At 45.3% G+C, this 17,915-nt stretch overlaps 1 protein-coding gene across 3 annotated transcripts in view; it reads right to left on the bottom strand.

The window, feature by feature from the left end:
* The window catches only part of Mtmr12 (myotubularin related protein 12), a 63,684-nt gene that overhangs the window by 11,840 nt on the left and 33,929 nt on the right, over window positions 1-17,915 (bottom strand). For all 3 annotated transcript variants that reach the window (XM_029543986.1, XM_021208362.1, XM_029543985.1), the window contains exons 7-11: window positions 15,389-15,518; window positions 9,538-9,613; window positions 3,710-3,816; window positions 2,853-2,977; window positions 1,894-1,972 (exon numbers count right to left, since the gene is read on the bottom strand). In XM_029543986.1, the coding sequence (XP_029399846.1) occupies window positions 1,894-1,972; window positions 2,853-2,977; window positions 3,710-3,816; window positions 9,538-9,613; window positions 15,389-15,492 (491 nt within the window). In that variant the 5' untranslated portion in view covers window positions 15,493-15,518. The remainder of the gene's footprint in view (window positions 1-1,893; window positions 1,973-2,852; window positions 2,978-3,709; window positions 3,817-9,537; window positions 9,614-15,388; window positions 15,519-17,915) is intronic.

Here is a 17,915-nt window from a genome sequence, read left to right as displayed (position 1 = left end):
ATGTGGTTGCTGGGATTTGAACTCTGCACCTTTGGAAGAGCAGTTGGGTGCTCTTCCCCACTGAGCCATCTCACCAGCCCCCAGATATCCACACTCCTATATGCACTGTAACATTCTCACGCACGTTAAAACATGGAAGCAATCTATGAGTTCACTGACAACAGAACAACCTTGTGTGTGTGTGCACGCGCGCGTGTGTGTGCACGCGCGCGTGTGTGTGCACGCGTGTGTGTGCACGCGTGTGTGTGCTGGAATATTATTCTGCCATAGAAAAGGACACTCTATCACTGCAGCAATATGGGAAGAACTTGAATGAAAGACAGGTGCAGAAAGGCAAATGCTGCATAATTCCACACCGAGAGCCTACACACATCTAAGTCTGATCTGCCAGAGTAGAATGGTGGTTCCCAACAGACAGGCAGTGGTTAGAAATGGGGAGATCAGGGTACAGCACAGATGCAAGGAAGCGCTGAGCTGTGGCTGTGGTACCATCACATAGAGCCTTGTGACCAGGTTACCATACCGTGCTCCTCGCTGGGGTGTAGTCCAGACATGTGCTCACATGTGGAACTAGGTTCCATCCCTAGCACCACCAACAAACATGTAACTTCAGTGTACAAACTTTGTCAATTAAATATTTATGAAACCCACAAAGAACTGCAAGTTTTCCTAAGGGAGTCATAAAATCAATGTAAAGATGCTCCCAGTTACATTTTCTTTTGCACTGGAATTTTTAGTTAGCATACCAAATAATGGAAATTCTTGGCCATATTCATCCTCCATGCTATCCCCCTCCCATCTTTCCTGGTCTCCTTCATGCCATAATCACTCTTCCATGCTCATGGGAAGGGGTCAGTGAGAGGGTAAAAAAAATGATATCTAGATTCAGTTTGAGAAAATGTACCTTATTTTGTTCCCCTAACTCTCTTGTCTGTTATTATTCAGAGCCACCCCCTCCCTCTACCTTTTTCTTCTTCTGTTCTTAAAATCTGTGTGAAAAGGTCTCATGTAGCTATCTTCTGACTACCCATCACTACCTCAAAGTGCTGGGTTTCTTTTGGTTTGTTTAAGACAAGGTTTTTCTGTGTAGCCCTGGCTATCTTAGGATTATCTGTAGACTGGGCTGTCCTCAAACTCAGAGTCTCTCGAGAACTGGGATAAAAAACATATGCTCCCACCTCCCAGCTAATTAATTCTTTATTAGATATTTTCTCTATTTACATTTCAAATGTTACCCCCTTTCCTGGTTTTCCCTCTGAAAACCTCCCTTATGTTATCCCCCCTCCTCCTGATTTTATGATGGTGTTCCCTTCACCCACCTACCCACTCCTGCTTCCCTGTCCTGGTATTCCCCTACAGTGGAGCATAGAATCTTCACAGGACCAAGGGCCTCTCCTCCCATTTATGAGCGACTAGGTCATCCTCTGCTACATATATGGCTGGAGCCATGAGTCCATGGTTGGTGGTTTAGTCCCTGGGACCTCTGGGGGTACTGGTTGGTTCATATTGTTGTTCCTCCTATGGGGCTGCAAATCCCTTCAGCTCCTTCAGTCCTTTCTCTAATTCCTCCATTGGAGAACCCGTACTCAGTCCAATGGTTTCTCTTCTGTCATAGCATTTGATCTCAGAATAACTGTGACATACCAGGTATCGGTCAACTCCTCTACAACTCAGAATTAGACGCCTGTACAATTCATGTGCAAAGCAATGGGTTGAAATACCTGATTATGGCCGGGCGTGGTGGTGCACACCTTTAATCCCAGCACTCAGGAGACAGAGGCAAGCGGATTTCTGAGTTTAAGGCCAGCCTGGTCTACAAAGTGAGCTCCAGGACAGCCAGGGCTATACAGAGAAACCCTGTCTCGAAAAAACCAAAAAAGAAAAAAGAAATACCTGATTATATCGAGCCAGCTGCTGCTTTCTAAGAGAGAAAACCATTTTATGTCTGTGTCCCAAAATTCCGAACTGTTATCTGAAAAAGGAAAAAAGAAAAAAAAAACAAAAACCAAAAAACATGAGACTTTAGGTTACTGCCCATGGCCACACCTGCAGGATCCCAAGTAAATGAAATAAAACACAACTGTAGACTTCCAGTCCTGGGTCATATAGTAAAATTAACCCAGTTACCATGTGTATCCCCATGCTTTCATTAGAGGTTTACAATGCCAGTTGCCTTAAGTAAAAACAGCTTTCTGGGTCAGTCATTGCTATCAGGATGCCTACAGTTAGTCTACACAATGACACTTCAATATCCACTGAACAAACTCTAAAATAGTAAAGACTGTGCCAAGGAGTCAGTTAGGAAAAGGTGTCTCATGTGGTTTAAGAATGAGAAGAGCTGAGCCAAGTGGGGGTGCACGCCTTTACTCCCAGCGCTCAAGAGGCAGGGAGATCTCTGAGTTCAAGGCTAGCCTGGTCTACAGAGCCAGTTCTAGAATAGCTAGGAGTGGTTCGAATATTTTTACATTTCTTATTAACCACACTGTTTTCCACTTTAAGAAACTGTACAAGCCAAAGGAGGGTTAAAACAAATTAAAGCATTCCCAATGTGGGGGGAAAAGTTGGTCAGGAAAACCAACAAATCATTCACAATATAAATAATTAGGAAGACCAGTGGCTCCAGGCACTCCATGGTTCAAAACCTGCTAGGATGCTCCACAGGGGAGCTGGCATGACAGGGAAAGGAGGGGGAGGAAGTCGACCACAGTGAAACCCTGGGGAGGATGAAAGCAGCATCACAGTGTGTGTGTGGCTGGGACCCTGGACCTCCGCCTCCAGCCTGACCCTGCTTGTCAGAGCCCCTGCTCACCACCAGACCCATCTGACAGAGATTTCGCTCAGTGTTCGCTCACCTATCAGAAACAGCTGCTTAAATTTACAGTACGCACTCTGGATCTCCTGCAGGGACAGGAAGTTGCTTGATAAGTCTTCAGTTTTAACCATCTCGTAGGGTGGCCTGTGGATAGTCTTGTAAATTCTAGGTGTCAAAAAGGAACATGAGGTTAGAAGTGCGTATGTGAACTTGGAGAGCTTGCTGGCCATGCGCCACAGTCTGGGTGACGCGCCCTGCAGCCACCTGCTCATTTCATCCTCACTCATGTGAGCCAGCACACGTGGAAGTGGAGGTCAGCTTAGGTCAAAGCAATCTAGTTACACAACCTTCTCCTTTTGTGGTTTTACGTTCTGTACTCTGACTTTATCCTATTTGTTTTGGAGGGGCTAGAGAGGTGGCTCGGTACGTAAGAGAACTGGCTACTCTGTTGGAGCACCTGGGTCTGGCCCTTGGCAGCTCACAATCATCTGTAATTCCAGCCCCAGGGAACAGGCACAAGTGGTGTACACACATACACAGGCAAAACACCCACACACATGCCCTGAATAAACTCTATTCTATACTAAAGAAGAAAGAAATGAATAAAACTTGAAAGATAATTTTGAAACATATACTCTACATAATACAACAATACCATGGGGTGCCCGAGCCATGTCGGCTGTTAACATTACAACACCATGCCACTCCTCCACCCCTGCCTCACACTTCCACACTCTCCCTGCAAGAGAATTAAAGTGAATGTTACACTCCGATTCCTCCAACACAAAGCATGACACCAGGTAAGCAGAATGGGCACACCAGTGAAAACCACACCACATACTTCCTACAGAACAGGAGCTAAACGGAACCAGAACAAAACGTACAATAAATACTGACCCATCCAAGAAGCTCTTCTGAATTTGCAAAGCACCGTCATCCTGTTCTTTGGGCAGTGCTGACATCTTCAAAAGGGCACTTCCATTGTGACAGGACCAACACCAGATCTACAGAAAGGAAAGGAAAAATGTTTACTGGATGAACTATTCAAAACCCAACAGGAGGCAGGTGAGTTTAGCATTTATGGTCAAACAGGGACATTTATAACCGCTAAACAAACTGGCTAGATATGATAAAAAACATTTACTCTTAGAAATTAAAGAAAACAGGACTAGGCAGTGAGACTCACTTGCTCACAATCTAGCATGCACCTGTGCTTGGCCTTAGCGCCGGTGACGTAATGGTTACCTTGCTACCAGTGGGACGGACAGTAGCTACCATGGTAGTGCAGCTTACATGCCAGGCGTTCTACATGAATTAACTCCCTAAGGTCTCACAGCCACGCCAGGTGGTAAGCTCGGTGATTAGCCCCATTCACAGTGAGGAGCTCAAGTTCAGACAGACCAAAGAACTTTCTCTACTCGTAACAAACAGTGGCTCCCCGCTAACTGCAGGCTGCGCCCTACCTCATGGCAAATGGGCAGCGCTGTTCCCAGCAGAGAGGGCTTTGGGAAGAAGGTGAGCTACTTGACAGAGAATCTGAAACTCACAGAAAGAAGGCGCTGATGAGGTTGTGAGACAGCATAAAGATGACCAAAATCCATTCTACCTCAGCTCTTTGACAGCCAAGACACAACACAGGGGCCACTGGGATCAATGGACACAGAGGAACAACAAAGGGAGGGAGGACGAGTGACTCAGGACAGGCCGGGGTGTCTGCGTGGGTTTTCAGGGCACTGCCTTTGATATATGGAAATGTAGTGTGCTGTGGAGCCTTGGCCAGGCGCACAGCACAGCTTCTGTGTCCTGCCACAGGGCTGCAGTGGCTAACTGTGTCCTGCCACAGGGCTGCAGTGGCTAACTGTGTCCTGCCACAGGGCTGCAGTGGTTAACTGTCTAGGCCTTGCTCTGCCAACCACATCATCTACCTTGGCTCAAGTAATGTTGGGGAGAAAAAAAATGCAGGGGCATGGTCAGAAAGCTGGCTCAGCAGGATGCTTGCAGCTAAGACTGACAACCTGAGTTCAATTCCTGGAAACCTACATGATGGAAGAAGAGAACTGAGTGTATAAAGTCTTCTGACCTGTACACACATTACACAATGAATGAAACAATGAATGAATGAATGAATGAATGAATGAATGAACGAAATGCCAGTTTCCCCTCTTATTAGGCCCCATTCAGCATCACCTGCCATGAACAAGCCATACCTTAGATAAGGGAGCAGCTGCCTGGACAGGAGTTAGAGAACGGCACAGCCATCCAGGACTCAGAGAATCAGAAAGAACTGTCTTGGGGCGCAAGGGGAAGATGCTAGAATTGACACTGGGTACACTGGTGCCTAGTGACACTAATACATCACTATGCAGCACCCAGGAGGTCTCTGAATGAGGGATCATGTGTTCAGGAGAGTGGACTGCTGCTACTGACATGGGAAGTGATGTCACCTAGGGAGCGAGTGTTGAGGACGGCTTTAGCATCTGTCCCCCCAAAAGCAGCTCCCCTTCTAGGGCCAACCTCAACTTGTAAGTCATTCAGGTATTTAGACACTGGAAAAACTGAGGGGCCCTTTGCTTCTCTCTCCCTCCTCCACTGTGACAGAAAACAACACGCAGAAACTACCGCAGGCTTCTATGTCTGCTGCCAAAAGGACAGAGTAGTTTCTTGAATACTTAAGTAGCCATGCCCACTAGCTGGTATAACTTACTTGGATGTAGATGAAGGACACTCCTAGTCATTACTGGATGACAGTACCCAAAAAATGAAACGTCTCTAATCATTTTAAGTTCTTATTTGGGGCAAAAAGTGGAGGGGGGATCTTTCTTATTTTTCAGTTGGGACATATGTAATAACCTTTATAATCATAATTGTCTCATCTCATGTGAGGCACAAAGGGATAACTAATTGCTAGTCTTTATTTCAAAGAGTAAATCTAGCAAAAATGGCAAGGATAAGACTGACCTGACACCATACTGGTGATCAATGCACAAGTCAGAAGAGGATTAATAGCCATAGCTGCAGCCTGATGCTCTGGATGGGAGGCCAGCACCAAATAAAGGGAAAGAGGGTGAGTGAGGCAGAGAAGGGAGGGGAGGAGACTGACTGCTGCGTCACTCCCCAGTCCGTCCTGCGTGGTATATTACTGCTCTCCACGCGAACCCCACTAAGGATGTTAAAACAGCAAACACCACCTTCCTAAAGCTCCTAACAAATGTGTCTGGCTCTTCCCCCACTTCTTAGGAGAAAGTTTTCTATGTCTCAGCCCCAAGGCCTGGAGAGGACAAGCTGTATCTAGATTTCCCATGTATAGCGATGAAGGAGGAGCCTTATTCCCACATGTGTGGATAGCTCTCCTTTTCTGTTTCTTCCCATAGAGCATACCACACCCTCTTTTCTATATTTCTCCACGAAGGTGAAGATGCTCATTTTCATTCCTCTCAAGCAAGTGTACTTTTCCAAGGGTACTGCACACTGTTCTGAGACAACATTTCCACTGTGCTGATGTGCATTGGAGGCACAGAAGCAGTGCATGGTGAACCTACTTATGGCTCAGCACCAGTCAAGGCCACAATTGCCCACTGCACAGCTTATTAATAAGTTAGTATTGCTAGGAAAACCGTCTAAGTCGCTTGAGAATGCCCTTCAAAAGAAGGTTAAAAATGACCAAGTTTGGGGCTGGAGAGATGGCTCAGCAGTTAAGAGCACTGACTGCTCTTCCAGAGGTCCTGAGTTCAAATCCCAGCAACCACATGGTGGCTCACAACCATCTATAATGAGATCAGATGCCCTCTTCTGGTGTGTCTGAAGACAGCTACAGTGTACTTACATATAATAAATAAATCTTTTTAAAAAAAATGACCAAGTTTAGGGCCCAAGTGCTGACTCAGTGGATAAAGTACTCGTACTGGACAAGTCTAATGACCAGAGCTCAGTCCCCAGGTCATGACCAACTGTGGACGGAGCAAACAAGCTCCACAGAGCTTTCCTCGGACCTCCACAGAGCACTGTGCCATTCGTGTCCTCGATCCCCACTAATAAGACTTTTTAAATGAACAAATTTACAATCTTGATCATTATCATAAAATGTCTGTTCCAGTGAGTTGGGAGTGCCTTTGACAAAAATTGTGCATGTTTAGATTTTGGAGGACTAGCTCTTTTAGTATTGGAAGGAGCTAGGGAAGAAATAGGAAAGGCTACTGGAAGCTGCCATGGGAGAAAAGCAGTCACCAGCTCAGCTGTGATGCCTACAGACCACAGTAACAGCCAGCCCAGAAGATAGTGCCAATGAAGCAACTGGCACTTTACCTTGGGGTAACCAACTGCTATCTAAGTTATCTTAGAATACAACTGGGCTTGTATTCTAAGTACTTATCTGTGTATGTGCCCATGGGTAAGTGTAGCTCTCACCCTTCATCAAAGAAGCCTCTTTTTACAGAAGATGGTGACTATTATCGAGATCCAGAGCTGGACAAATGCAGACAGCAAGTGACTGGGGTGCCCAACCCTAACTGACACATTTACAACAGTAGAGAAATTTAAGAACTAGGGGATCAGGACACTTGCTGGGGAATAGTGTCTTCAAGACAGGACCAGGAAGCTGTACCCATGAAACCTCAATAATATGGTTAGCTGCCTAAGAACGACCCACACAATGAGAGTACCCGCTGACATGCCAATGTGGATGGGGTAGATTTCACACGCCCACAAGCCTAGATGAAGAGTTCTATGCAATCAATGGAGGCTGAGAGGGAAAACCAACCTCTCCAAGGATGGTTATCGAATTCTAAAGGGTCAGCCATCAATACGGGTTCATATCAGCGACACCAAATGGACTCAGTACACTGTGTGTGTGCATGCATACTACATAGCTATGTATAAGTGTGTGTATGTATATGCATACGCATGGAACAGTTATATCTCATACAGTTACTATACGATGTAATAATTAAGGCAGAGTTGAGAGAGGGCAGAGTAAAGTGATGTAAATACAGTGTTCACGTACAAAGTCCTGAAAAAGTTAAATTTCTAAACAAATTTACAAAGTGAATAAACTAAATTTATCACTTCATAGAAAGCAATTTATAAAATGTTGTCAATGGGGCAAAATTAAGCTTTAAAGCAAAAACTTAGAAATGTGAAAAGCTAGAATGTAACATTATGAACAGCTTCCTATATGGACTCTTCTGGTAAAAGACTACTACTGAAGGGTCTAACCGTGAACCAGTATTTCCAAATGTGTAACAGGACAAAATGTATCCTTTAAATTCCATTCAAAGTATAAGACAGACTGGTGGATTTTAATAACAGAAAAGGAACAGTTCCTTGTGTTTTCCAACTCCTTACTCTGGTCACCTTTGTTAAACTGTTATGGAGCATGTCTGGTGCACTGTCAAATGACAAAACTCTCAGTCCAGCCTACCTATGTCTTCCTTTCCAAATACACATGCCTGAAGCTGGAGTATCTCTGTGTTCTTTAACTGGTCCTCTGCATACCACAACGGACTGAGTAAAAGAATCCAGCTATCTTCTATTTCCAAAATCCAAAGTAGTGCTATCCCACTTGATTGTTTTAGGTAGTTATTTTCCATAAAAGTATGTTACTTAACGACAAAATGCTTCTTACATTTTTTCATTAAAATTCAATTTGAAAAAAGAAAATAACAGGGTCTCACTCTGTAGTCTTCACTGGTCTAAAACTTAGGGAATGCATGATGACTTCAAAATCACAGCAATCCTCCTGGCTCAGCCAGGGCTGGGATTACAGGCATGTGCTATCACACCCAGTTTTAACTGGAATTTCTAAAATGATACAACCCACATAAACAAAACTCTTTCACAACTACGGGAATTTTCAATAATGTAAAGATAAGTATGGAAACCTCAGCTGTCAATCAGGGCTGAAAACTGGTGGAATGTGATCCAGCTACACCCCAAGACCTTTTTTCAAATCATCCGATTTAAGCACATCTAGTTGAAGATCAGGAAAAGCCACATAGCAATCTGCGTCTTGGCTTCCTCTAAGAAAGTCCAGCCATCTAGCAATATCCAGTCAGCAGTGCTACAGGCTGGTGCTGAAGCACTGCCCTTCTGGGCCAGGCAGAGGGATATTCACTCCCTGCCCAGCCTGCCCTCCGTGGGCTCTGGGAATGTGATGGTGGTTCACCATCTCAGCTCACATTCCAGACTCTTCTGGCAGAGCAGCCTTGTGCTCTACACAGCACGTGCTTATGATTCTGACTCCTGAGTAAATTCCCACAGGCTTGGGAACTCCATCAACAATTAAAAGTCGGGTACCATCTAGTCGTGCTTTATTAGGTCAGTGACATTAAAGACAGCCCCCATCCCCTCCTATTCTGTGCTTCATGCTGTCTTGTAAGAGAAGCCTTGGCAATGCCTAGATCAAGATTAACAGAGCTGGCCAAAAGTAATCTTAAATTCCACTTGGAGTAGTGTCAGCTCAGGCGCAAAATGATTAATGTTAAAGCAGGTGGGCCTATTCTCCTCCCAAAGTGTCTCAGTGTGTCTGCTAAAAGTTCAAGAGCATTTGAGATGGCTTCAGACTTGCTCCAGGGAGCCTCAGGTTTAGGAGGCAGCTTAGGGAGTCCCTGTGGTACTCTGGATTCCTCTTACACTGCAGACAAACTCTGAAGCACTAAGCCAAGGGCCCTAAGGACCAATGTTAGGATGGGCTGAGAGCCCTGTGTCCCCTCTGCTGGGGACATACTTACTGGTATACCATGGCCCTGAAAACGCTTCACATCGTCTTCTGGAAGGGGAGTGGGGACAACGAAGTATGCTGGCAACCTAGAAGCAAGAGATAGCATCAGCTTTTAGACAGGCACTTACTTCAGAAAATCTGTAAACACTCACAAAGGAAAAAACCAAGTGTTACACAAAGGATGACACTTCCCTTGAGACCCAGCTCAGGTGAACTGCTATCCCTGGGCTACTGACGAGCAAACACTGTGATCAGACAGGCTAGGAATCTGGATTCCAGCCCTGGCTCTGCCTATGATCTGCACAGCCTTGCCTCTGCCCTTCTAGGTCAGTGTCCTCTTCTACAAATGAGGAAGATGGGGGAGAGGGTATGGCTCTGCAGCAGAGCCCCTAGCTCCTACAAGATTCTAGATTTGACCTTTAGCACTAAAAAAGGAGGGAGACTAGAAAATGTGTTATCTAAAAATATATAAAGTCCAAAATCTCAGCAAGGAGTAACAACACAAACACCTGTGTTGCTTCTAATTACACTAATCGGATGTGGAATTGGTAACCACGACTGCTTTCCATTTTATCACATACTCTGAGACAGGCATGCCGGCATGCCTTTAATCCCAGCTCTTAGGAGACTCTCTCTGTGAATTCAAGGCCAACCTGGTCTATAAAGTGATTTCCAAGACAGACAGGGTTACATAGAAAAATCCTATCTCAAAACAACACAAAAACACAACAACAACAGGAGAAAGAGCCACTCCTAGCCTACTTCTGCCAACAACTGACATTTGTGAGTGTTCCTCTGGGGCAGACTTCCCCAATCCATCACACGAACAACTCGTTTAATCCAACATCACTGTCAAGATTGTAGTGTGACCATTTCAATTTCCAGATAAAGAGAAAGGGAAACTAAGACACCACACTGACTGAGGCTCTTTTTTTTTTTTTTTTTAAAGATTTATTTATTTATTATATGTAAGTACACTGTAGCTGTCTTCAGACACTCCAGAAGAGGGCATCAGATCTTGTTACGGATGGTTGTAAGCCACCATGTGGTTGCTGGGATTTGAACTCCGGACGTTTGGAAGACAGTCGGGTGCTCTTACCCACTGAGCCATCTCACCAGCCCCTGACTGAGGCTCTTTCTGAGTTACACTGTTCAAGTGGAAACTTATAGGTTCTTTGGAAAGTCGTTTGGATGGTGTTTGCTGGGGGAAACACATTAAGGAACATTTCACTGGAGCAGACACAGAAGAGAGAATGTTCTGCTAAAGCAAACACGTGAAAGGACATGTGATGGATTCTCTGCTAACAACACACATGTATTGGTCCACCTTACATTGCATAATTGAGCTCAGTTTGTGGGGACTCTGAGGACTCGGGCTGATTGGATGTGCATGCTGAGACAATACCTGTGCTGAGACAAGTCATGTAGAGGATACCTGATGCTCGGAGGATATAAATGGACTCAACAGAGCAATGGAGACAGAACTTGACCAGCTGGTACAGCTAGCTGTACAACGCTTGTGGGTCTCAAGTCTTCACTGATTTTCATTTCCCTGAGAGAGAGAGGCACAGCGGAGAACTCCTGGCATCCCTCTGGGTACCTCCTGCTGACTGGCTGAGGCTTGGCTGTCTCTGCTAGGTCTCGTCACCACTGTTGCTAACCTGACTCTACCGAACTGAACTGCTGGTGTAGTGTTTGAAGTGTTTGTGAGTGGATAGAGCTGCCGCTGCCTGCTAACGGGTGAACTGCCGATTTCCAGACAACACAGATGGGAGTTGCTCCAAAGAAACTTTCTAAAGAGGTCCACCCCCACCTGTATCTTTTCTTTTCCACTCCCTCTGGTTGGTGGGCTACAAGGGAGGTTAAAGCACTTAAGAACCAACATTAAAAACAAGGTTTGAAAATTTAATTATACACTGTGATATTGTTATCTACAGGAGAAACATCATCTTTGAAAGAATATGCCTGCTAAACAGAAGAACATGAGAAAGCTAATTTTTCAAAGTTGCAGGAACCAAAACTACACAGACACACTGGCTCCTCATCATAACTAAAGCCTCCTGAGACCTAAGGCACCTGTGCGGCTTTGCTGTAATGGAAAGTAATCAGTCGGTGTTTGCATATACACTCATGCTTGATTTCAATCTGTCAGAGTCCTCGACAGGACAAACTTCAAAAAAACAAAAAAAAAGAATTTATGTGTATGAGTGTGTACCTGAGAGTATGTCTGTGCACTACGTCCATGCAAGTGACTTCAAAAACCAGAAGAGGGTGTTGGATTCCCTGGTTGTAGAGTCACAGACACCCTCTACAGTATCTAGAGTGTGAGCCAAGCATGTGGGTGCTGACAACCAAACCCGGTCTTCTGCAAGAGCAGAAAGTGGTCTTCTTCTCCACCGACCCACCCCGCAGCCCCATGTGAAGACGGATCTTTAAGTCAGAGATCAGAGCACAATGACTGAACCATTCATCAATACACAGAAGGTGGGCCCTCGAGTGAAGCACCCCCGGGGTGTGGCCAAACTCCACTGTGGGAAACAATTAACAAAGAGCTTGATTTCTTCAAGAGAAAGAAAAAGTGTGAGAGTCTACACGTAAAAAATCCATCAAGAAATGGCAAAAATGCTACTCAATCTTTATTAACAATAAATTAAAAAAAAAAAAGAATTCTTATAAAAGCAAGTCAAGAATTGGGGGTGTACCCCTATAACCCTAGCAGTTAAGTAGCCAGCCTGGGTACAGGATGAAACCCTGTCTCACACACAGACACAGATACACACACACACACACACACACACAAACAAAACAACTTCCCTCCACCAAGGCAAACCAAATCCTGGGGAATTTGAAATACTAATTAGATATCAAAGAAGCAGTGTGGTCAGGCGTAACACAGGCCTGTAATCCCAGGACTTGGGAGGCAGAGGGAGGTAGACCTCTATGAGGTCAGTCTAGTCCTCAGAGAAAATTCCAGGGCACATGCTACAAAGGAAGACCCTGTCTCAACAAACAAAAAGACGTAGTGTGAACTTGAAAAGGATGATGTTTTCATGCTGTGTTTATTAAAAACAACCCCAGTCCTTTGTTCTTTGTAATATATACTGAACATAAATGAAATGAGCTTTGAAATTCTTTTCCAAACAATGCAAAGGGAAAACAAGTGGGTGGATATATAGAGAAGACAGGTTAGCTCTGACTTCATCATTGTTATACCTCAGCAAATGGATAAAACGAAGTTTGACATACATTCTTTTGCTATAATGCTTCAAAATTTGTACTCAAGGATAATTTTAACAATTTATTGTTCTATGTGTATGTGCAAGTCTATGTAATTATATGCCATGTGTGTTTGGGTGCTGGTGGCACAGAAGGCGGTCAGATTCCCTGGGGCTGGAGTAGTAGGCAGTTTTTAGTCAGCCAGACACAGGCGTAGGACACTAAATTGGGGTCCTCTAAAAGAGCATGAAGTGCTCATAGCCCCCCAGTCATCGCTCCACCCCCTCTCAGACAACTGTAAAAGGAGAGAGATCATGAGACTGTGATATATACCAAGTCTGTCAAACACTGGTCATGGCTAAGGTCCTCCAGTCACTAACAGCGCTGGGACCTTGATTTCTGAAATTCTGAGGTAGTATATTTTCTTACATACTTGCCTGAGTACATGGGCAGTAAGCTAACCTTTCTTTAGAGAGTCACTAAAGTAAAAACATTTCAATAGATCAATAGCTTTTAAATTCAAAATGCCCATTAAAAGCACAGGGAAGGATTAGAAAATTATCAAAATCCAGGCTTGTCCCCAAAATTACAAATCAGAAGCTCAAAGCTCTCCAGGAAAGCAGAGGGATTAAGCTCTGCTCTGCAATGCCATGCTATGAGGGTATAGCAGACTTGGCCCCACCGACTCAGTGACACCTGCATTCCTGACAAACACTGTGGGGACTGAGATATCTGTGGGAAGCACTGACTGGACGGTGCTGTCACCAGAGGAGCTCTCAACACCTTCCTTAATACACATGCCATAAAGCTGCCCCTGGTCCTAAAAAGGTTTGCATACCGTTCCCATCCAGTAAGACTGAATATTCTACAGTGTTACCGTTCTAGTTAATTTCATCCTATACAAACCTGTTCACACAAACCCACTTAACTGGTCAGACTGCCCGTCTAGCAGATTAGCCTCTGTCCATGAGCGCTGAGCACCACACCAGGTGCAGGGTGGAGGGTGTGCTCACCAGTCCCACTTCGCTCGGGCAGATCCCAGGCAGTCCCCAGAGACTATGAGCAATTGATTCTCCCTCTTCAAAACAGTCCCTTTAGCAGCAGGCTCAGTTCTGAGGCAAGAGCCTGTCTCAGGGCAGCTTCATTATGGAAGCTGGGCAATCCACTCAGGCACAGCTGTAATCTGGGAAGGGTAGCCCAGGACAGAGCTACGTCACACTGTGTCAGCATTAGTTCATGGGTCCCTCTGTAAAGCACACATCCCACAGGGCCACACACCTTCTTCTATCTCCACAGAGTACAATGAAGTAAAGATCTAGGAGTGGATTACAAAGTGGTTGGCCTGTGGCACTGGGACAGCCAGCTCTGACGGTGCTACAGCTTCCCCTTCTAACCCACCCTGTTCATGTTTCAGGCTGGCTGAAATCAAAACTGATGTACTGAAGAAACCTGAGACACTGGAATATAAAAAGTGCTCTAAACCTACAGTACCTTGTGAAGCTGTCAGCACAGCGCTAGGAAGCTCTGCTCCCAATGATAAGATTCAAGTTTCTAAAAAGAGACCTGCAGTCACCCTAAAAATGTGGGCCAGATCATCCTCCTCTGCTCAAACACCCCTCAGTGTCCTCACAATCAGAAAGAATACACTCCCCAGGAAGCATCCGACCATCCCTTCCCTCACCCTCTACTCGCCCTTCTCCCCGATGGATGAAGGGCACCTGGCTGTTCTACCTACCAGGATTCCCTGTCTCCCCTCCTCTCAGCTCTGAACAAAGGGCACTTACCCCTGGCTGTCCTGACTTGCTATGTAGGCCAGGCTCACCTCAAACTCAGAGATCCACCCGTCTTTACCTCCCGAGTGCTGGGATTAAAAGCATGTGTCACTAAGCCCAGCTGTGTGTGCTGTTCTTCCAAAGGACCAGAGTGCACATCACAGCTCGCACCTCACAGCACCCACCTCACAGCCCTCTCACAGATGCCTCTAACTCCAGCCCATGGGCTCTGTGATGACTCATCATGGCTGTCAACGTGACTGTATCTGAAACCAACTAAAACACAAGCTCTAGGCACTCCTGTGGGGAATGATCTTGATCACATCTTAAGTAGGAAGACACGGTAAATGTGGGTGGCATCCTGGTAGCAGCCTGGACAAGGATAAGGAAGAAGAAAATTGCTTTTTTTGCCCTCTTGTCCTGACTTTTGCTGACAAGATCATCTACCTGTTGCTGTGGTATTCCCTTGCTATCAGAACTAACTTCTTCAAGATTTCAACCTAGGCTGAAGGTCAGCGGCTCTCCAAGAGTCCTCAGTCCTTCGGAGCTTCAGTGCTAGACTGGGGCTGCGGAGAAGCTACCCTTGGAGACTGAGCAGCTGCTGCAGGAAGGCGGCCAACACCCTGGAAGGAAACCTAATAAATCATTTCTCTGTGTGCGCACATACATGTGTGTGTGTGTGTGTGTGTGTGTGTGTGTGTGTACACGCGTGCACACACACACATCCCCATCCTCTCAGACATGCTTCTTAGGAGAACCCTAATATATGATCTGAGGCTTTCTTTGGGCCTCTTGTGTCTGGCCAGACACATATGCACATACCCACACACATACACACGTAACTAATGGGGAGAGCCAACACAGAGATCTTACCTGTCAGAAACTCGGTAGCCTTCATTCACACTCACTGTCTTGTACTTCACACTACCCTTGGTCCGCTCCAGCTCCCAACACCAGTCTTTCGGCGTGTCAAACATTACAGTACAGTTCCTGGGGTCAGCGGCTAAGAGAACAAAATGAGCATGGCAGTAAAGTCTTTGCATGATGCTGGCATCAGTTCATGTGGCCACGCAAGCTCTGAACCCAACTTATGACACTGAGTCTATTTTTAATCGAAGAAGAATAAATTCACACCTTAACTGTTCCACTTTCTGTCACTCATCCAAAAATTACAATGGAAACTTTATTCAAATGTTTATTACATTTATTTATTGTGTGTGTGCGGGGGGATATGCATGCCTGTCATAGTACACATTTGTTGACCAGAGGACAACTTGGCAGGAGTCAGTTCTCCCACCATTTGGGATTAACAGGTCTGAAGGTGATCTACTTTACCTACTGAGCCAAAAAAAAAAAAACAAACTGGTCCATGCTATCTCTATATATTTAAGAAAGGAGTTATTTTGTCCTTAATTTTTATGTGTATATGTTATATGTATATGCATGCATCTATTTCTGTATGCTAAGAGTGTGTGGCAACCTAAGGGATTCAGGATATGGTGCTGGCCCCCTGGAGCTGTAGTTACAGGCAGTTGTGAGCACCCAGTATGGGTGCTGGGAACTGAGCCTGTGTCCTCAGGAAAAGCAGCAAGCCCTCTCAACTGCTAAGCCATTCCTCCAGCCCTACAAGGCTGTCTTGTTCCATTCCTTGCAAAAGTAATTTCTAGCTCCATTCTCAGTCATCTGCCCATGAAATAATTTACATAAAACACAAACCCCATGAAACACTGCAAGATGAGCTTGGCACAGAGGCAAGGACTGACAGTATTCTTAGCCGTGCCGCATGTGTCTAACACAGCACACTGCTGAGAACAGCATGCCAGGCCCTGGAGCATCCATCCCCTTCAGTCTGGGAGCCTCTCCTGACAAGAGGGATCCAGGATGGCTCTTGGTTACTGCAGGCCACAAACACATCAGAGAGTCACAGGGAAGACAGTGGCCAACAGCCAAGGCCTGCAGCATGGTGACAGGAACTCTGGCTAGTAAATCAGCACTCTTAGAACAAAATGTCCACACATACTGCCCAAAGCTCAGCAGAAATAGATGTGGCCTTCCTCCAGGCCATCCCTGATTGCTGGAAGAGTCATGCACACCAAAAAAACCCAAACTTCCTGGAAAAAAAGGCAAGTGCTTGCTAAAACCACCCCAGCTACTTCCGTTAAATAAAACAAAATTAGCCGGGCGTGGTGGCACATGCCTTTAATCCCAGCACTCGGGAGGCAGAGGCAGGCAGATTTCTGAGTTCGAGGCCAGCCTGGTCTACAAAGTGAGTTCCAGGACAGCCAGGGATATACAGAGAAACCCTGTCTCGAAAAACCATGGAACTTCCTCTCAGATAGGTCATATACACTCTAGGCTGCAGAGCAAGTCTTAGTAAATACAAAAGAACTGGAATATTTTCTTGTACCTCACAGATCACAGTGCACAGACTTAGTCCTGCTCACTCCCACCCTCCACAGGACCAGGCCCACAGCAAGCATTCAACAGATGGTTATTACATCAGTGGTTGGTGCAGTCCAAAACAATTCTATGTATGTGCTCTTAAACAAGCCATCCAGATGTCTCTGACATGGAGCCAGGATCAATAAGCACCCACTTCCTCTAGAATCTTAAATAAAGCATCCTCTAGAATACTCTAGAATCCTAAATAAACAAGTGTATTTGTTGAGTATATAAACTCAAGAAAAAAGAACTCAGAGATAAATAGGGTTATTTTAAATTGTCTCATAAATGTTTTTAATTGATGAGTACACTGTCACTGACACATCAGAAGAGAGCATCAGACCCCATTACAGATGGATGTGAGCACCATGTGGTTGCTGGGAATTGAACTCAGGACCTCTGAAAGAGCAGCGAGTCCTCTTATATGCTGAGCCATCTCTCCAGCTCAATTTTGTTTTTTTGATTAGTTTTGAACTTCCAGTATAATATTGATTTTACCATTTTTAAATTTAAATCAGAAAAATTAAAATTTATCTGTGTGTGTACTGACCTATGCATGCACATGTGGATGCCAGGTGTTGGCACCAGGTGTCTTCCTCTACTGCTCTCGAACTCATCTTTGAGACAGGGTCCCTTATTAAAACCAGACCTTGCTCTGAGCAAGCCGCCATGGCTGGTCAGAAAGCTCCCACAATCTACCTTTTTCTGCCCTGGTGCCGCAGTTGGAAACGTACCACTACACCTGTCTTTTACATGGGGCTCACGCTCACGCTTTTGTGCCCGCACTTTAGCCACCCAAGTTTACTTTTCATAAGAAATAACCACAAAACAATTCAGTGCAATGTGAAAGCAAACAGTACGGTAAGCAAAGATCACAGGAAAAGAAAGAAAGAAAGAAAGAAAGAAAGAGAGAGAGAGAGAGAGAGAGAGAGAGAGAGAGAGAGAGAGAGAGAAAGAA

The sequence above is a fragment of the Mus pahari genome, chromosome 11 (genome assembly GCF_900095145.1).
Source record: "Mus pahari chromosome 11, PAHARI_EIJ_v1.1, whole genome shotgun sequence".
In the NCBI taxonomy this organism is placed as follows: Eukaryota; Metazoa; Chordata; class Mammalia; order Rodentia; family Muridae; genus Mus; species Mus pahari.
Note: the sequence above shows the minus strand (reverse complement) of the source record. Positions and strands in the feature narration are given on the sequence as shown.